The sequence below is a fragment of the Balearica regulorum genome, chromosome 7 (assembly GCF_011004875.1).
Source record: "Balearica regulorum gibbericeps isolate bBalReg1 chromosome 7, bBalReg1.pri, whole genome shotgun sequence".
Classification (NCBI taxonomy): Eukaryota; Metazoa; Chordata; class Aves; order Gruiformes; family Gruidae; genus Balearica; species Balearica regulorum.
Window position 1 is genome coordinate 35,259,446 of NC_046190.1, and position 21,819 is coordinate 35,281,264.

Sequence of the window (21,819 nt, forward strand, 5' to 3'; positions counted from 1 at the left end):
AAGACTATTCTAGTCTTTAAAAAGACTGACCTTTGAAAATGTCATTTAGAAGATATTTAAAATAATTTAAAGGCGTTCAAGAAGAATTACCTCTTTCGAACTATAATAGAAATCTTATTAAAGTTGATCTGGAGAGAAGTACTGAAAAGATGACAGAATTCACTTCATGCAATAAATTCACCATTGTACTACAGATTACGTATTTGGGAAACAGACACCCTGGAACACAGAATATATTCATACTTTGCCAGTTTGGGCTAAGGTTTTATACATTAACATTGCCATGACTAAAGTGTGGATTTCCTCACATACTCACTTATAAGTGCTAAGACTACCTGTAGACTGACAGTCTGCTTATTCCACATTTGCTGTTACATCCCAGAAATTACTGGTTAGCATTACCCAGGCCTATACCCTGAGCTTGTAACTCTTAGTGCATCTTCTCCTTTTCTTGAAGGCAAACCAAGCATCTTCAGAAGATCTCCAAAGCAATCAGGCTTCATCCAATAAAAAGGGAATTCCACAAAACTCTGTTGCTGGATAAGGTAGATCTGTTTGTAAACATACCAACTGTAGCATACCAACCACATTCCATATAAGCATTGTGTCCATAAATACCATGTTTTTTTAAAAAAGAAAAAAATATTGCAAAATTATTTTTTCACCTTTTGTCTGATAGATTTCAAGTTTTGAGTCTTAGAAGACTAACTTCATTTATTTTCTTGAGTACAACCGTATCATTTTCTCTACCATTTTGCTCTCCATCTCTGTAACTTCCTATTCGAGTGCATGAACGCTCTATGCACATACACACTGTCCTATCTATTAAAGACAAGACACACAAAACCAAAAGATTTGAGAGCTATTACAATCTCTTTGTCTTATTGCTTGCAACTGGAAAAAAGAAAAATGAAAACTGTTCTAAATCAGTCAGAAGAGAATTAGCAGTCTACAAGCATGGAGGATGATCTGGAGGGATGTTAAGAACTCTTTAACTAAACCGTTTCTAGGACCACATCCTGTTACCAAACATTATCAGTGTGACAGCAGGCTACTCTCACTGATTTTTCGCTGCTTTTATGTTAGGATAGACAAAGCACACTCTGATTTTTAATACTAGTATCTGATTTCATTTCCAATTAAAAACTGTTACAGTCAGTGGGATGTAACAAGTTACTGTTTTCACTTGGAGGATAAAGAAGATGGTTAATTTAAGCATGTACTGGAGAAAGCTAGCTAGAACAGTAAAATCAATGGAGAAACATTAACTATCTGTCACTAAATATATGTAAGCATATCTAAGCTCTGCTTAGTGAAAAGTCACAGAAAATCAACTGTATTTTTAAGGCTAAATTTATATTCTCATCCTATAAACTTCCCCAAACCACAGCTTATGCTGCATAAATGCCGCAGTGCCCTGAAAATACTAATATAAGGGGAATAGCTGATACATGAAAGAAGAGAGGGGGAAAAAAAGCCACAGGGCAAGGGGCAAAGGCTTGCCATGGATTAAAAGCTGAAAGTGATAGGAAAGAAATTTAAAATGAAAGGCATCTCCCCTGAGCAGCAAGGAGTTAAGCATACGGTGCTTCAACAGATCAGCAGGGGTGAAAACTATTATTCGTAGACACTTTCACATTCATAGCTTTAACAGTTATTGAGGCATGACAAGGAGTTGGTATCCTTCATTCTCTTAATGCCTTCAGCACAGATCAATGGACAAAAATACCTCCATCTGCTAACAGATACAGTAAGACTCATGGAGTTTAAAATTCATACTGTAGCTAACGTGGACATTTGTACAGGACAAAGCTAGACTCCTTCCTGTCATAACAAGTAATTAAATGTCTTCAAGACTGCAATAGTCTCCAGACATACTTAGACACTTGGGGGAAACCAGGCAGCACAATTCAGGACAAGTTTTACTCCAGTTAAGTTTAATTAAGTTTAGGTAACACATAGTAACAAACATGGCTGCCTCTCAAATGGGAAAATGGGAAAGGGAACAGAGACTCACATTAAGCTCAACAACAAGAATGGCACAGGGCTAGCTACTTTCTCTGTGTTGCCCTTGCTCTTGACACTCTGCCAAGGTCTCCAGAAACACTCTAAATTGCTATAGCTGCATAAAGACAGAGCAGAAACCAGAATGGGATTTAGCCATTTGTTACGTTACATAAATGTAATAATCACTGATAGTATATCTTCTGAAATAGTCACCTTTAGTTCTACCTTTTATCGAAAATAGGTAATAGGGCATAGCTTGCAAACCGTCCAGAAAAGGCTCTTCATGACTGTAAGAAACACAATGATGTGAACAGGACCTAGCATTTGCAAAGCAGAGGAGCATCTACTTTAAGGCACCTGGTGTGGGACTTGTCTTTTGTATTGAGCAGTGCTTATTGCATGGGAGTCCTAATAACAAAAATGAGTCACCATCTTCACAGCTGGGAAGCTTTTGTCACTTACACAGTGCCACAGAATGCTCGTTTCTACATTTTGCCATAAATCTGTAGACAGAGCATAAGAACACATTGCATCATTTTGGAAAGAAACAAGTCTAGCATCAGCCTTCTCTAGGCTTTGCTTACTGATCACCATATAACTTCTAATGAAGTCAATAGTGCAAGGATTTTGTTCTCGACTTCTCTATCTCAGCCTGGCACATGTCAGTTGCTGCACTGAAGGAGCACGCTACTTTCGTAAGCTGCAAAGTTGATTACTTCTACATTCTGGTCCCAATTACTGCACAACACCCTACCCACCTGAAGGAACAACAAGTGAATGCTTGAATCTAAGCATATTTGGTTTGCTGTATGAGAGTGGGTTTAAAATTCTATTTTTAAGGATTTCTTGAATCAGAGTTTCATTTATAAAGTGATCTAAAAAATTTGAAGATCATTCAACTAAACAAGGTCAGAAACTCTGAGACATTTCATCCCCTTTACAAAAGTAATGTTTCCACTGAACAGACTTTCTGAGGGACAACTATTGATGCAATTCAATGACAAACCGAGAAATCGAATTTCTCCAAATAATGTTTTAACTGAAAAATGTTTAAATTGTATTCTAAAGAAGCAATACTGACTGATACAATGTTATCTCATTTCTCCATCCTATTGTACTCCCTTTGGGGTATAACTATATAGACGCTTTTCAGGCCCTACTTTTATAGCAGGGCAAGGGACACCTCAATTTAGACAAAAGTCACCAAATACAGAAATAACAAAAAAATTAGGAAGAAACTATCTGATCCTGCCTCACTACTCCAAGAGGGACCCTCTGTCTAAAATGAGTAAGATGTTACTTAAGTTTGTAATACACACAGACAGGCATACATGTTTTCAGTAAAACACTGGAACTAAATATACAGTACTTTGACTAGTGGTTCATGCCATTACCTGTCACATCTTATTTCAGTTTGACTTGCAATGTCAAACTGCCAATGCAATCCTGCACTACTATATGTTTACTACAGCGAAAAAGGCAGAAAATCCATTTATTTCAAGGAGAACAAGTCTAGGTCACAAATGTGCAAAAGAACCCTTTGTACCATAACATATGCTCAGTTTGTATGATCCTTAACATTTCTCATTATCTAGCCACTTTTCTTTGTAGTTTTTACAACAGTTTGGGATTATTTTTTTTTTTGTTCTTATTTTACATCTAAAGGACAAAAGTTAAACATGTTTTTGTTTTTCCTTTGCATGCCACACTACGCTTCATGCAATTCATAAAATATGAAATACAGGAATGTAAAAGCAAGACCCTGTACCAAAAAAGCTATTTTTATTTCTATATTTGACGACTCATTTTGAGACACTGCACAGAATGCCTCTTTTGCAATAGAAAAAATAGTAAAATACCAGTGTTTCATAAACAATGTTTCAAGTAGAGACTGTGTTTTATGAAAAATGGCAAGAATTAATTTGTCTATACAGAAGCATTAAGCAGTGGGTGTGTACTGTCTTGAGTACCAAACATAATAGGCTCTTGAGCCAAATATACACCTCTAACAGAGGATCAGACTACATCCAGCACTCTCAGTTACTGAAAAAAGGGCCAGACCACGCAGAACGTGAGCAGTAACTACAGTCTTTCTATCTATCTCTTGCCAGAAGATTAAATTTAGAAAGGCACATGGGCATCAGAAATGAACACTTTTTTTAGGCAGAATCAGATAGTTTGTTTTTGACATATATGTTAGCAAATGACAAAAACAAAAAGGCAAAACTCCCTTTGGCAAAACGTGTTTCTTAAAAGGGTCACACTACTTTCTAGCACTATGTCTACTACAATAGTAACTTGGAATAACTAAAATAATCAAGAAGAATGGTATCTCATGGAAGATTGCTGACATTGAAAAAGCAAGTACAAGAAAGATACAGCTTGGTAGCCAAAATCCTCAGGTTCTTAATTACAGTGAAATACCAATAAATATGTTTTCTGCAGAAAAGATATTTTTCTGAAGGGTGTCAGAAAAATACTGACTCTAAATTTAATATTAATAGCTAGCCTCAAGTTGATTCATAAAATACACTTAGTTGCAAAGATAAACTTAGTGCATCTACTTCTTGTCTTTGCTGTAACACCTTAGTGTACTGTGCACTGGTACCCTACCTCTTCTTTATTGTTCAACACAATAGTGAACTATGGTAAAACTCAGCAGGTAAGAACTGGGACATATGGGTTTTGAGACATAATCAGTGGAGGTAATGGCAATCAATCCAGTGGTTTCAGTGGATCTGAAATTAAGTCCTAAATGCTAAAGCCCATGCTATAAGTGACCACACAGAAACTTTCATTACTAGAACATGGTATTACTGAAATTGTTTTCAATGAAAAGTGAAAAAGGAATGTTGGTATATTTAAGTATGTTCAATTATAGTATGTAAACATGTGAAGCCTGCTAGTTGCACAAAGTGAAATACTACTGGCTAGCTTGTTTGTGGCAAAGGTAATAAAAACTTAAGTGGTTCTCTCTAGACTTAAAACTAAATTTTATTACCATGTGTGGCCCTTTTGTTGTGTTATTCATAGGCTTTCTGCCTTTCTGAATTATTTTGTAATTGCCTTTTCCTTTAAAAAATGGAAATTTCTTCTAGAATACCTTATATCACCATATTGCAACTATGACTCACAGTCAGCCTTCACAATACTGCCTTCTGGACAACCATTTCTACTCCAGCAAGGTAAGACATGACTGTTCAAGCGGCAAATACTGTCCTAGCAACATTCTTCCAGTAGCCGTGCTTACTACAGAGCTTTGAGGCCAAACCACATTCATGGCCATGCGGGAAGACAAAGATGCGCTGGAAATATAGTTGCCAGCTTGAGACAGAGCCTGGAGTAGCTGCTACCATATTGACACAATCTATAGGAGGGTCCTCAATTTGAACAGCTTTGGGCTTCTCCTATTACATTCCTAAATACTCTGAAAGTATACATCATTCCCAAACTTACTTTGAACATTGCATTTTAATAAGTAAGGGTGCTACCTGTTAAGATCAACTATAAGAACATGAGTAAGCCTTACCCAAAATGTTTTATCTGGGTGGTCCTATTTGTAGTAGAGAGTAATTTTCAGATCAGGGACCTGCAATTAGATCTATAAGCAAATCAAATTGTTTGCACATACAAACACACTAAGCACATTTATCACAATCAAGCATCCAGCTATGTCGTAAATACAACTGTAAAACCAAATTAGCAATCCAGTCTCCAGACTCATAGATCTCTGTGTTTATATTACAGCCTTTAAAGACTTCCTGCCAGAAGTGTTGAAGCCTGAGCTCACCAACTGACTGAGCTAAAAAAGGAAGGCTGAGGAAGAAGACTTTATAACAAAGGAATGCAGGATGGAAATTGCTAGAATTCTGGGTATAATCTAAAACAGAAATTATCCTATCCTTCTCTTGCTGCAAGCAGCAGAGTAGCCCTCTAGACACACGGCTTCCATGAAGACTGAAGTTTTCAGTCTTGGGACACTCAACCATCTTGCCCACACTCCTCTAAAGAAAATAATGACAATTAGAGAGTTAGAAGAAAACACAGAACACCCTTCTCTTGTAGAAAACAATGCTGCTGTGCTTGAGCATCTTCTTTCACAAACAAACCTTAGGTCTAGATGAGGAAATTAAGAAACCCACTACTTCTGACTCCTGCTTGCTATGGGTTTGAGAAGGATCAGGTTCCCTAAATCTGTCTTAAACCACTCAGCAACATGAAATGAATAAAACCAGTCAAAGAGGCAGCAGTTTCAGGCCACTGAAACAAGCATCAGGAGGCAAAAAGTTAATTTCCTCTAAGTAGATGACTGCAAAAGCATAATAAGCATCAAAGTATGCATCAAAGGAGGGGCATCTCCAGGTGCTCTGCAAAAATTCTTACCTAGACAGTGCTCCAGGGAAAAATAAACCAACCCAAGAACTTGAGAAGTCATCTAGTTCACCTCCTGCTCAAAGAGGTACAAGTTGGGCCAGACTTTGTCTAATTGGGCTTTAACCAAAATCTCTCTGGGCAACATTTCAAAAGCTGTCACATACATTTGGATAGAACCTGTATATCTTTTTAAGTTATCAATACTAATTTAACTGTATCTACCACAAGGAGTACAGGTATTTTAGAACATTTTTAATATATCTAAAACCTAAAACCAAATGGGAAAGTCATTCTGAAATTTATTTCAAGTGGAAATTGAAGATAACCGAAAGCCCAAAAGATCAAGCATAGACACAACAGAGTGAGCACATGATCAGATACACAACGGCCCCCAAATCAAACAGTATTGATATGAAGAATGAAACTATTCACACAACCTAACAAAACTGCTTGTATCTTTCTTATTTTTATACTAAATGAAAAAGCGACAGAGAATATGATGCTCTCATGTACCAGTTCTCTTTCAAACACAGCAGGATGAGATACCACACAAAATAAAGGGGGGGGGGGGGGGGGAGAGAAAAAAAGGGTAGAATATTGAACTAATTCCCGTTGTACTATTCAACTTGGTCCTTCCCTTGATTCTTATCCCAGAGGTAAAAAAACATTCAAAGCAAGGATCTGAATGGGCTGTTTGCACTACTGACAATGATTGCATCTTGCATTACGTATTTTGCCCCATAACAGAAACCTTGCCTTAACCAATCAGCTACCAATAACATTAAGAAGAACATTCTTCAGTATTTACCTGAAACCTCTATATCAACTAGTGACTAATTACATTAGCAACATTTACAGATATTAGTGCTGATTCTAGTATTAGCAGCAGAAAGAAGTTCTTCAGGTAAGTTCCGTACAAGAACTCAGAGAAACAGAAAGAATAATTAATTATAGTTCTGCACATACAGTCAGGGTGAACTCCAACTGCAAAAGACTGCTGACAGACAAGAAAGTGATTGTCAATTAGATTTCCTGCTACTTTCAATTCTATGTAGAGAGTATGGAAAGGCTGAAAAAGTTCCAGATCTTTTTGTTCTTTACTTGTGGCTTAGAGTTTACAAAGGCTGACTACAAGAATACGTCCTCCTAACCTGCAATGCAAAACTAATTAACTTTTCTCTGAGACTCAGAATAGCAGACTTTAATATTCAAGAACGTCAGTTATCAACTCATGAACAATGGTTAGAAACCGAATAAAACTAACATTGCTTTAACACTATTAAGATAGAATCTCTGAAGGTGTTCTTACATACGGAGTGGTTGGGTACAAAGCAAGCAAGTGGCTGCGTGGTGCTGAGCTGCCAGCTGGGCAAACCCACGACAAGGTGCAAGACCATGAGAAAACTATTATGACAACAGTAATGGAAAAAAGACTGCCACAGAGGCTCTGGAAAATACATTCAAAATAACCCAAAAGGTTACAGAGCTGGAAGCAAAAGACAGACTACAGAATTACAAATGAAAGGTCCTTAACATTACAGAGGTTAAGGCACTTATGATCCTGTGCAAGAAAGTCACAGCTGAAACAAAAGTAATGGTTTTGATGTGGGCACACAGATAAAAACTGTCCAAGCTAGAGAGTCTGCTCCAGTTAAAAATACCTAGTACAAAGAGCAGTAGTAGTTCCCTGATCTTGTTATCAGCTTAAGGAAGGGCTGTCATTATGAATCGGCTCTACTGAACAAAACCAGGACAGTGATTCTTAAGATCTAGAAGAGAAAAATATATTAAAAGGGATAGATAAAGGTTATATACACATTGGAAAGTCATGAGTCATTTCTTAAAGTAGCCTCAAGTGAGGAGAAGCAGTGAAGATTTATCACAAAGTGTCACATATGATGAACACAGAATGGCAATTCTACTGAGGGGGAAAAAAAAACCCCAAAACACCAAGGAAAGAACAAAACAAATCCACCCAACAAAAATTGTCTCCTGGAACACACATAGATACAGATTTATTATACTGACTGGAGAAAAAAAAAAACCACCAAAACCCAACACTTACTGCACATTAGAATACTATCATCCTCACTTCACCTACAGGAATAAAAAACTAATTTTACTAAGGGCTTGTGGAAATTAAAGAAACAAAGACAACAGTGGTGTTCCTACTTTAAGGACGGCTTACACAAGTGTCCTCTGCTCCAGAATCAGACTGCAAGTAAACCTGGCTTCACCAGGGTACATGACAAATTCATTATCATGGGTGCAAGACTCAGAATTCACAAGAAATCCTCCCTTTTCCAATTTATTCCACAAACGACACTTAAACTGAGACTTTTCCGTTGACTCCCTTCCCTCTCCCTATATAACTAGCTGGAGCAAGACCACGTATGTCAAATCCGTGCTGGTAACAGGAATGTATTTACTATCCTAATTCAGGAAAATGATCTAACAACCAAAACCAAAATAAATCAAAAGTAAATTGGAAATTGTAAAAATAATTAGCTTATTCATAAACATAAATTTATTTTACATTAATGCTGTGTTTTAAATGCTACTCTTACTAACTTTTACCTTGAGAAGGAGGAAAGTTTTTGGAGACTCTGGGTTTAAGGACTAGTACCCTAGACAGTGAGTCTGCACTGGGCACTCTGAAGCTCCTACTGAACAAAGCCTGTTGGAACAGTGCACTGAATTTCTTCTCAGTACCTCAGATGATCATTAAAAGCAACAGCATTTTAAAGCAAGCAAATGTGAAGTTAAAGACATCTTAACTCCCGCACAGTGTTTATAATCAACATGGACATTACTAACAGTGAAGAAAAGCTATTTTTTTGAGCTACAGGACATGAAAAAAAAGATTGGTAAAACAAACAGCATGCTCAGGGTCATTTTTTCGTTTATCTGGAACATAAAAAAATTTAACGACATTTCCTCCTATTTTTCAGCAACACTCTTTACATTTGAAGCACATCTCAGTTTTTAAAGCCAACATTTTTAACATAGTTTCACAGAAGGATTAGAACAGAGCCTCACAGAAAAAAAAGCTAACTGCAGACTTAAGCAAATGGAGGTTATTGATGCTGTAATAGAGCAAGTCACAAGAATGAAGGGTTATTGCTTAAGTCTTACGATCATCACCTATTTATAAACAAAAATATTTTAGGCTAAGTCATGCAAACATCCTCACCATTTTTCTTAGTTAATGCTTCTTCCCCTCACAGCTCTTAAAATAATTCTCTGTTGAATAGTTTCTTACAAGCTGTTCCTTGTCTGAGTTGTACACCAATTTCACAAGTTCACCAATTCCATAAGCTTGCACACTCAAACCTCACTCCAGTTTTTCTATCAAATGTTTTGGGAATTTTTTTAAAATATTTTGCAGTGAAAAGACTCAGACTTCTTTAGCAGTCTTTGGGCTTCACAAGCAAAGGTAAAAATCTCCCGACACTAAGAAGACTCAAATCGCAAATATTATCTTTAAACCTCATTCTGAGGGTGATGAATGAGCAGTGGAAAATAGTTATTAAAAATACTTGTCTTTTAAATTAATGAAAACTTTTGATTTTGCATGCAGCACAGAATGAGTGAGAATCATCTGCCTCATTTTAGCTAAACCCAAATAAAACATTTAGAATAAAGTTGGTCATACTGGTATCTTTTATACTACAAGAAGAGGTAGGGAGCTTGAACAGCTGATTCATCCTATCTAATCTGAAGATGCTCTTAGGAAAAGCCAATGAAGTCTCTGGAGGTGTTTCTCTCACCCCATTTTGGCTTAGATGGCATACCAAAAGAGGATAAAATAAGTACCAAATGTCAGAGTGGGCAGGAGAAGACAGACCACAAAGCCTTCTTATGTTTCCTCCCTGGCAGGTGTCTTTGGGTGACAGAGAGCGTAACATTCTTGAACTGGATAAAACAGACAAGCCTTACTGGTAAAGACTCAGACAATGGACAAAGGAAACTGTCAGTCATCTCGCATAAGCTGTTGCAAAAAACCTGCACACTGTATTTGAAAAAGGCAAGTGAAGCAGCTAGGAAAATACAAAGTCATTAGCTTGTGCGCATAAGCATGCAAGAAATGGAAAAGCTAAATAAAAAGCAGAAGATGGAAGGAAGCTCAGAGCAGATAACACTACTATCTTTTATTGTTAAGATAAATTACTTTTTTCCCAGAGAAAAGCAATGCAGTAGATTTAATCCACCCTGCAGAATCATTTAATAAAGTACAGTACAGGAAAGCTCTGTTTCAGGTGGAGTAGATCACTATTAGTATGGAGGCTATACAACTGATCACACTGAAAAAAGCTATAAAGTGAGAGGAGACTCTGGAAGGTGGCCAAAGTAACACTCCTGAGACCAAGAAATAAACAAACTCATCAGTGACACTGGCAAACAGTATGATGTTAAAACATGCTGCCAGTATAGAACAGAACGACTTACAAATCCAACCTCTCTAGAACAGGTCTAAAAGTTTAATGTGTTTGGCTGACTGGGGCCAAGTGGTTTTAATCCAGGTGGAGGCAAAAAGAGTTGTGCACATTGACACAAGAACAAAATGTACAAAAGTGGCTGTGCATAAATGCTAGAAATGTGAGGAAAATCTTTAACTAGAAGCAATAGGCCTACAAAGCAATCAAGGAGATAACAGGGCCACAAATTGTCCTTGGTATCTCCTTACTATATCAAAGAATTATGATTATGTAATGCCCAAAATGAAGCTCCCTGAGCCTCTTAAGTCACGGGGACTGTTTGGATATGAGGTTTTTCCCTCACTGAAATGTCTAAAAACATGTACTCACCCAGATGATTACTCACTTAATAAAAAACAACTCTTACGTATTTTGTCCTTCAATCCCCAATTACAAGTAACATTGCTGGTATCACACCAGAAGAGTGGTAATCTCTTAAACTCTTAGATTTCAGTCAATTCAATTACTACACTTCATAGTCTATGAGTACAAATACCACATCAATAACAGTTTTAATGACTTTCAACGAGACTTACACAATTTAGGCATATGGGTATTTGTAAAAAATCTGACTTACGTCCCTCATATTGAGAAAGTATTTGGAATTCACAGTTACAGACACAGGTTTATAAACTTTTTCTGATGCAGGAAGAAATTTTCAAACCCACGTTCAACTTTATATTTGATATCGCCATTCTGTCTCCAAGATTAAATTCTGTCTTAACCCATACTTCAAGGGCAATGAAAACAGTATTGTGTGTCATACCAGTATCTGTCTCAGAACAATGCCTACAGCTGACCTTTATTTTGAGTACAGTTAAATTTGGTTTTCCTTCCAAATACAACTTCATTACTATTCCTAAAGTTAATCCCTGTCCCCATGTGAATTACAAGGTATTTCATAATTCTGGTTGTAAGAAACTGTGGACAATGGTTTGCTCTAATTCCATCAGCACTATTGGAATAAAAAAAAACATGGACTGAAAACTCCAGTGATTCAGAGAAAGATGCCTCCGCTAGTTCCTTAAGACAGTTAAAATACTTGGTCTCCAGCCTTTTCTATATTTTTTTTTTTACACAAGATCCTTAGATCTAAATAACTAGAGGATTTATATATGTGTATACATATACATATATATGTATATAGTATATCATTATACTTTGACATGAAAGCAAAATTGCAGACAAAATTTACAATAAATACAGGCTTTTTACTACATCAACAGGTATATGCCATAATATAAATTGTTTACTTAAATTCAGCTGCTGCAGATTCTGGCAGGCCCTAAAATAACAGAGTAGACTGATATTTGAAAACATAGTACAAGGTTACTCTTACAGTTCTGAAGTGGAAATACCTTAGGTTTTTATAAACAACGTCTCTGAAGATTTTATTTTGCTTTCATGCAACAGTTCACAAACCCTATCAAACTGTAAGAATCTGCATTTTTCAATCTAATCAACAGTACCACACATCAGGAATGTCTAATCAACAGTGCCAGACATTAGGAATGACAGAGAGGCACCAGTACTGTGTTGGGTTTGCATGGCAAGGTTTTGGTAGCGGGGGGGGGGAGGGGGAGGGGGTGTGTGTCTACAGAGGTGGCTTCTGTGAGAAGCTGCTAGAAGCTTCCCCTGTGTCTGATAGAGCCAATGCCAACCAGCTCCAAGACGGACACGCCGCTGGCCAAGGCCAAGCCAATCAGCGCCTCTGTCATAACATATTTAAGAAGGAAAAAAACACTTAGAGCTTTTGCAGCCAGAGAGAGGAGTGAGAAGATGTCAGAAACTCTGCAGGCACCAAGGTCAGTGCAGAAGGAGGGGGAGGAGGTGCTCCAGGCTCCGGAGCAGGGATCCCCCTGCAGCCCGTGGTGAAGACCATGGTGAAGCAGGCTGTCCCCCTGCAGCCCATGGAGGAAGGATGAGGGGGTGTAGAGATTCCACCTGCAGCCTGTGGAGGACCCCACGCCAGCGCAGGTGGAGGCACCTGAAGGAGGCTGTGGCCCATGGGAAGCCCATGCTGGAGCAAGCTCCTGGCAGGACCTGTGGCCCCGTGGAGAGAGGAGCCCACGCCAGAGCAGGTTTGCTGGCAGGACTTGTGACCCCGTGGGGGACCCCACGCTGCAGCAGTCTGCACCCCATGGAAGAGACCATGCTGGAGCAGTTTGTGAAGGACGAACCCATGGGAGAGACTCATGTTGGAGAAGTTTGTGAAGGAGTGTCTCCTGTGAGAGGGACTCCATGCTGGAGCAGGGGAACGATGAGAGGAGTCCTCCCCATGAGGAGGAAGAAGCGGCAGAAACAACGTGTGATCAACTGACCGTAACCCCCATTCCCCGTCCCCCTGTGCCGCTGGAGGGGGGCGGAGGTTGAAGCCGGGAGTGAAGTTGAGCCCGGGAAGATGGGAGGGGTGGGGGGAGGTGTTTTAAGAGTTGATTTTATTTCTCATTCCTCTACTCTGTTTTGCCTAGTAACAAATTAGATGAATTTCCTCTCTCAGTTCAGTCTGTTTTGCTCGTGATGATAGTTAGTGAGTGATCTCTCCCTGTCCTTATCTCGACCCGTACGCTTTTTGTTATATTTCTTCTCCCCTGTCTGGTGAATGAGCGGAGTGATGGAGCAGCTCTGGTGGGCACTTGGCCCCCAGCCAGGGTCAACCCACCACAAGTACTAACATTTTCACAGTCTTATCCATACCAAAATACAGTCTGAAGCTCAACCACTTTTGAACTTGTAAAATCAAGGTAGGAAATGTTGGTTTACACAATTGCCTGCACAGAGCATACAGACCACATGATTGAACACTCTTTTCTCCAGTGGTCTATAAAGATTTCATATAGACCCTGAAGCACTCATATCCAGGACACGATTCTCAATGCTGACTTCCAATCATGTCAGTGTGGTGCTCACTCAGATCCAGAGCTGGGAAGCATTCCTGCACCCCACAATTAGCTGTAGCCTCATGAACTTATATTGTACCACACAGGAACTCTGTACAGACAGTGGCAGTCCAAATGAACTATAAAATCATAGAATCATTTAGGTTGGAAAAGATTATTAAGATCATTCAGTCCAACCATAACTATCCTCACTATCAGATCATACATTCTCTTCCTGCAGTCTTCTGCTTCATTACTTTCCAAATCAACCCTATGGACATTGGCTTCCTTCAATATGTGACCATGGCATATGTCTAGAGCAGGTCCATCCAGTGACCTGAATTAAGCAGCTGTTTTGTAACATAACTGCGTATGATGACATAAATCATAATGCATGCCCACAGAGAGTGCAAACCAAGGCTACACACAACTTGAGTTCTGGTATTACCTAACTTCTAAGAGCTTGACTCCACAAAATAAGTGGTGCTCTTACATGGCCTTGGTGTTAGTTTGCTTGGGTTTTTCTCTTCTTGTTGGGGAAGGGGCAAAATGGAGGAGGATCATAACATAAGCCTGAGAAAGCAGATACTCCATTGTATGGTGCTGTAGAGATCCATTTGGCTGTCAACAACTTGTGCTAAGAAACTAAGTACCAGTTTTTAACACTCATTGTATGACAGTATTATGATGTTATTGAATAGCTCACTTTACCATCTCAAATATGTCTGATGTCTTCCAGCTGAAAAGACAGATTCAACGATCTTATGCTCTTTCCTTAAATATACAGTAATGTAGAAAATTTAACCTTTTTTTTTTCCTTGTAAATTACCTCAAGGTACATGTCGCAATTTAACCTCAGTCTTTGTTTTAACAAACAGTAAACGGATCTGTTCCATTTAACGCACAATTTCTCTGTCCTGTTATCTCCAATGTGCATTGTTCCCATTTCTGGCTCCCATTCTCTCTTTCATTTTCATTTCTCTGCAATTTCTGTGTACACTATTATTCTATAACTCTATTTTCACTAACTCTATACTGTGCCTGCAATAACTTCTCTTCAGTAACACATTACCTTTTCACTGGGCATAAAGGATGCACTTCACTGCCCTAGGTTACTCATGAAAGCTAACTTAAGAGCTAATGGCAGAATAAATACACAGTTCTCTCCTACTGAGGTGCACCTTGCAATCAGCTGGCTCCTGAAAGACCCAGCAGTGATAGAATGTTTTGGGTTACCTCTGAGAGTGCAGTCTACCTACATTTTCCCTGAAAGCTGAAACAGTTAAACAAAACAAAAGAAAATCACCAAGCAATCAAAAAACCTTGCATGATTTGATGTTTTTTTCATTGCAGATCATATAAATACAGGTAAGAATGAAAAGTACATGTTTCTGTTTTCCACTCCTATTGAATAATGTAAAGACAGTGGATTCCTAGGTTTGAAGTACTGCACAGACATTTAAGATGACACCATCTTGATGTCCCTTTGGACAGGCAAACATTCCAACCAAAACCAGTTTTATGTCTTCCTGTCTTTTGTAGATGGAAGGATTTACGTACATTATATATTACTGTCAAAGCAAGGCAACAGAACAGAAATCAGTGTCAACTCATAATGTGTTTAAACACTACCAGTTTCAAGAAAGAAGGGCTCAGCTTTTACATGGGAATCAAAACTATGCTTTCCTATAATTGCTGCTTCCCCTGGTATTTGTCATAGTACTTTCAGAAGTTATGAAAAAAAGAATGTCATATTCCAAGTTCTCAGATTTTCTCATCAAAGTGTCAGAAAAGATGATAAAAACCAGCAAGTCTATTTCAAACTCTTCTCACTATTCTGTCCCTTTTGCCACTTCATTGCGATGTCAGTTCACTCTTGTTTCACATGAAGACAGTTCTGTCCTAGATGTATTTGAACTGATTAAGAAAGAGCTCAAATCAAATTCCTGTCTTTTCTTGCAGTAAATAAAGTAAATGTCAGTCAAATGTAAGATTCTAGAAAAGTGTATACTCTCAGAGCTAGGATTTAGGCTTCTGAGTTCATGAAGCTAAATCCTATATTCCAGAGATGTACAGACTTGTCCTAAGACTTCTTAATGGCAATTTTTTAACTGCTCAACTACTAGACTTGCAACCACTGAAAACATGGAAGTCCTGGAAGCTCCACAGATAATTTTCTTTTTCAAGTATAAAATATGAAAGGTGAGAGATTCATTTATATGAACAACTGTTGTAAACATCAGAAACCATTTATAGAATAGTGCAGTTACACCCCTGCTGCCACTGCAGGGATATTGCAATACAGGATACCTTCTTTTTGAATATAATGAAAAAGGAAATGAACACTACTAACCATTTTAGGAAGTTCCAAATTTGCTTAGCAAAATTGAAGATAATTGGGGATATTTAACCACTGCTTAAAAGATCTTTAAGTGGTAAGTACAAACAAATCATGAACCTGCTTCTCCTTCTCCAAGTTTGCCTTTCATATGCTTAGAACAGATGTGATGAAGCCAGTAAAACAAAGTGCAAACCTGCTGCCTCATCAGTTACAAGTCTCCAAACGTTGTTACTTGCATTTATTTAAGAATTCCAATAAAAGTCTTCCATAACTTAAGAAACCTTACATAAATGATGTAATTCAAATACAATTTTGAAAATTACTGTATGCTATCATCATAATTGAATAGCATGCTGAAAGGAGATTATAGTGAATCATTAGTGCTTAGTGTATTAGATCAGAGAATCACAGGATTCACTTTAAATGTGGGACATAAAGGAAAGTTTATACCACTAAAGAAACTGAAAACTTAGCTTAGCAATCAGACTTACCGTTCTTGGTCAAATACTGAACATTTGTCATCACTCCTTCAGTGTAAGCCCCTGGTTCATAATTGTCCATCTCACCCGAAACAATATGAGCTACTCTTGACGCACGCCCTCGGATTGCACCTGCTGCACGATCTAAGTTGTCCACATTTTGCTCTCTCAGTGCAATGATACACTTGTTTACATCCTCAAGAATATGGCTTTCTGCAAATAAAACAACATTTCTTTTAAGATGGTACCTCTTACACAATCAGACCCATTTTACACACAGAGCTGATTGCATTTTTTTCTACCCTGTTGAAATGCATTGGCCAACACAGGCTTGGATAAAAAACCTACAATATGAAATCTAAACTGAACGGTCCTTGAAATCCTTAAAACAATTTAATGATTCCTTGAATTGAAAAGGACAATAATACTCTCCTATAACGAACAGTAATAATAAAATATTGAGTTAGAAAGTGCTAGAAAAATATGAAAGCCACAAAATCTTACATATTCGGTGAATATTTCCAGAATGAAGAAAAATTTAAAAGGATTAAACCTGTTACTTACTGTTGAAACCTTCTTAAGCCACTAACAAAAGGTTCCATGAGACGAATCTCTTGTCAACAAACAACTAAAGAGCTTAGTCCTATGTAAATAGAAAGATAAGGCTCGTCTCATCTCTACCAAGTGAAATCTCTATAATGGAAAAACATAGTTAACCGGTTATCTTGGATGATGTGAATCTCAAGTAAATTTAAAAAAAAAAAAAAATGTGCATGTGGCCTAATGGAAATACTGTATGAATTGAACTCATCAGGGAAAGCATTCAGTTTCCAAACCCTTCTAAGAGATGTTAAAAACAACACTTTCATGGAGAAAAAAAAAGCAAACTTGAGGCTAGACACTCAATGGAAATGCAATCAGACCTGTATGTTGTTGCCAGAGATCCCAATTAACTGCTTCTTCCCAAATTGGTAAGACTACTTTTAAGTCATTTTAGAATGTAACTATCAAAGCCTGTAATAATATCAGGGAATATAAATTAGAATGTGACATGTCCTTCCAGATAATGTTTTTCAAAGAAGACAAAGATGGACACAGATTTTATTAACTGGATATTGTCCATCCACCTTGTACTAGAAAAGATCTACATCATCTTTTTCTTGCTACATTCATACACTGTCACATGTAAGGGGTCACTTGAGAACTTGACAAATGCCATACTTACATCAAAAACTCACAAGCTCTTGTCAGCATGACAGAATGCACAGACAATAGGTGCACTCAATGAGCATAAACGACCTTGTCCCCACACAATGGTACTATACAGCGATAGCCTTTCTGAATATCCATAGACAACACACAGTCAGTCACAACATTCTAAAGCTCATCCCAGATGAGGTACTTCACAATCAATAAAACATTGCTTAATTTTCCCAAGGCACAAACAAGGTTTTACATTTGCCTTAGCACATCTAATGGATAAAGGAAAGAAACCAGCACTGATCACAGTCCAGCTGAGATTGTTTTAACCTGCATCTTTCTCACAGATGCTTCCTCCTCTTATTCAAAATGCATTTTGATTTTCATCCAAGTATTTCTACTTCCTAAAGGAGAAAAGGAAGATTAGAATGATGTACCATCTCTTTGTCATGAGTCAGAGTGTCTAGTATAGGAGTTAATTGTAACAGCAGATTGATAGATGTTTAAAGAAATTGTCAGATTGCCACAGTCACCACAGCAATTATCATGAGTAGAGCACTGTACCTTTTGATTTTCCTTTGGGATCCTGGTGTTAGTTGTACTGGCCAAAAATCATATCTCAGCTGAGCTAACTACTGGATAATAAAGCTGTCTTTGACAAAGCCATGACTCAGACTGTTTCTGGGACAAAATCAATAGCTCTCCCATTGCATGTCATCTGAAGAAAAAGACAGGTGATGCCCTTCCACTCCACTTGGCACTGATAAGGCCTCAGTTGAAGCACTTTTTATTAACGTTTCTCCACTCAGCTCAAGAAAATTGTGGACCAAATAGAGACATTACAGAAAAAAGAAAATTATTAGAAACTTAAGAAACACAGTATTATGAAGAAGCATTAGAAAACTCGGTTTGGTCTCCTGAAGACAAGGTGGAAAATAAAACATACTTTCCTGCAAGCCCTAAACCATAAAATTAGATGTAGAAATGTATGCAGTGACAGTTTAGCCTGACTAAAATGACTTCTTTTACCACCTGTTGGCATGTTGAAATGGGAAGCAAAAACCTTTGTATAAAAAGAAATCTTCCTTTTAGACCACTCCCACTCCCTGAACAGGGTACCTTTTAGTGCTATTCAGAAAAGGATTCCCAAGTTTTCCCATAATGGCACTACTTTCTATGGCAAAAGACTATGCTCCCATAGACTCATAATACTTTGGTGAACCTCAAAAATATATCTGAAAGCAAACTAAGTATTAGTAATATCCATACTTAGGATTTAGCAATTTCTGGCGCCAAACAAACAAGAGTGCTAAGTGGAAGATGCAAGTCCCAGTATACAATTCCCTGTTATCACTCCTCCTGTATTCAGACAAAAAAGTTGTTGTTTAATTCCCGTCTTTTTCCTACATGCCAAAGTTCAGAGAATACTCAAGGCTAAATCTCCATGAGCAATTTTATCAAATAGATTTTCTTGGAACTTGGGGCTCTTAAAATAGTATCTACATTCTACAAGCAAGACAGTGTTAGTCACTATTCAAAAAAGAAACCACTGGTAATCACTTAATGCTCAAAGCCCCTGGCAACTTCAACAGAAGAATTTTTAAATTAATAAGGAAGCAGAGAAAAAGAATTACTCAGAACAAGGAAAATAAATATCCTTTCTTCTCTGATTTTATTAACTAAATATATTTTATCTGCCAAAGCTAAGAAACTAGATGATAATTTCTATTATTTCTTGCTAATCTAGCTGACAACACTGTCATTCTGTCTCACACTAAGAGCGGTATGGAGAGGCGGGGTTCACAATGGTCTAATACTTACTCAAATGCACGCATGGTGCTTCCAAAACACTCAGTTTTAGGCACACAGAGCTATAATATAAAATGCACATAAATGTCTATTATTATGTCCATCTTAAAAAAGGCAAGGAGGAGGATCCAGAAAGCTATGGGCTAAGGCTTCACCTCAGTTCCCAGAAAAGTTATGGAACAAGACCTGACAGAAGGCACTTCAGGCACATGAAGGACAGGAAGATGATTAGGAACAAACCAGCATTGATTTACCAAAGGCAAATCAAGCATGGCCAAACTGACAGCATTCTGTGATGAAGGACTGGCTCTGCAGATGAGAGGAGTGCATTGCTTATTGCTTACTTCAAGACACAGTCTCCCACAGCTTCCTTACAGAAAAACTAGAGCGATAGTATCTGGGTGGGTGAACAACAAGATGGGTGAAGCAGTGGTCAGACCATCAGGCTCAGAGAGGAGTGGTCAGCAGCTCAAAGTGAAACTGGAGACCAGTTAGACAGATGCTCTTCAGGAAGGGCTAATGCTGAGGCTGATACCGTTTAACTTCTTCATTAACACCTTGGGCAACAACACAGAACAGACCCTCAGCAAGTCTGGAGGTGACATCAACTTGGTAGACCAGCTGGCTGGTACTCCAGAGGATACGGCTGCTGTTCAGAGCAACCCTGACAAGCTGGACAAATGCGCTGACAGAAGTACAGGAAACTTAGGACTTGATGTAAGGCAGGGAAAAACAAAACCAAAAAATCTTCATTATGAGCATGGTGAAACACTTGAACAAATTGCCTGTAGAGATCAGAAATGAACTGATGCAGAGAAACACTTCTGTTTTCAGGCGCTAGATAAAATAAATTATTATTACTTTTAAACAACACTGAGAAAGGCTGCCACAACTACAATCTCTTCATGAAAGGGGAATTATGATGCCAAGAGAGATCAAATTTGAAAAAGTTCATACGTGGTAAGTCTCCTGAGTTAACAGGTATGCCTCATGTTAATGGGTATTAGGCTGCAAGGACAAATTTTCCCGAAAGAACGACATGCCTAGAAAGTGTGCCAGAGTTCCAGGAAAGAGTGAGCTAACTTGGAGAAAGGTAAAAAAAGTGTCCGGTATCATGGGACATAAGGACAAAAATATGGTGACTATCTCAAACTGTGAGCTGGAGGCTGCATGACAAAAGCTACAAGACAACAGATCAATAGGGATGGAAAATGATGATAACTCTGGGCAGAGAAAAGAGGGGATGGCATAAAAGCACCCTCCTAGGCAAGGTACTGAAAGTCCTTCAAGATTTATTGCAATCTGTGCAAGTCACTATAGATGACTTTTGAAGGAAAAAAGAAGCAACACTTTAAATTGTGTAATAAATTTCTTGTGTATGTTTTCAGAAACTTCAACCTGAAGTAGTCTGAAACATTAACTGCAGTTTTGTTCACAGAAAATACTAACTGAAGTGTGTACTTCTTTCAGATTTTACCTTTGGGTGAACAAAGTATTGATTGAGCTGGCAGCCTCTCCTTAAGGTTCATTTTAATTCACATATGCACAAATGATTCCAAGACGTTAGCATTTAAACTCAAAAACGCTAAGAAGAAAACAAATCAACCAACCTCCCCCCAAAATCCCCCACCACATCACCACCAAAAAAGAATCTCTGAAAGTAAGAATGCTTCTTAAAGTGAGTGTCTATTGATTACAGAGTTGGCAGCCTGAAACAATCAGTTTAATTGGCTAATGAAGTTTCAGATTACCGAAAATTTCTCTACCTGCTTGAGTGAAAACGTTATAGCAATATTAATCCTTTCCTGAGTTTTATTTCTTTCCCTCTATCATTTTAACATGATTACAATAAGACTTGGTTGGTTTGAGATGCTAACTGCTTGTGCTTCAAGCCTTGTCCTCAATTCCTTGGGCACAAAATTCAGCCTACAGAGAGGTTCCTGGATTGTCAGCTTCCCCATTCAGCATCCAAATGTATTCCAAGATCCTGGAGAAATGAAGGAAGCAGAGTCTTAACTCTCAGCATGTTTAGAGCTGCTTTCTTAGAGCTTTACATGAGCCAGGCTCTGAGATCTCTGAAAACTGTAAAAGTATACAGGCCATCTTGATGTCTAGATAAGGACATGGAGAGAGGAAAGGCAGACAAAAAGCAGACCAGAAGCATGAACACCAAGATGGGCAAGAGATAGAGAAGCCAAAAAAAGCAGAAATGTACACAAACCCAGCTGGCTAGGGGTCACTTCTCTATGCAC

General features: G+C 38.2%; 1 protein-coding gene across 9 annotated transcripts in view; it reads right to left on the bottom strand.

Annotated features, from left to right (window-relative positions):
* Positions 1–21,819, bottom strand: part of CTNNA3 (catenin alpha 3) — a 512,461-nt gene that overhangs the window by 113,179 nt on the left and 377,463 nt on the right. For all 9 annotated transcript variants that reach the window (XM_075758850.1, XM_075758852.1, XM_075758851.1 and 6 more), the window contains one exon: positions 16,571–16,771. In XM_075758850.1, coding sequence (XP_075614965.1) covers positions 16,571–16,771 — 201 coding nt within the window. The remainder of the gene's footprint in view (positions 1–16,570; positions 16,772–21,819) is intronic.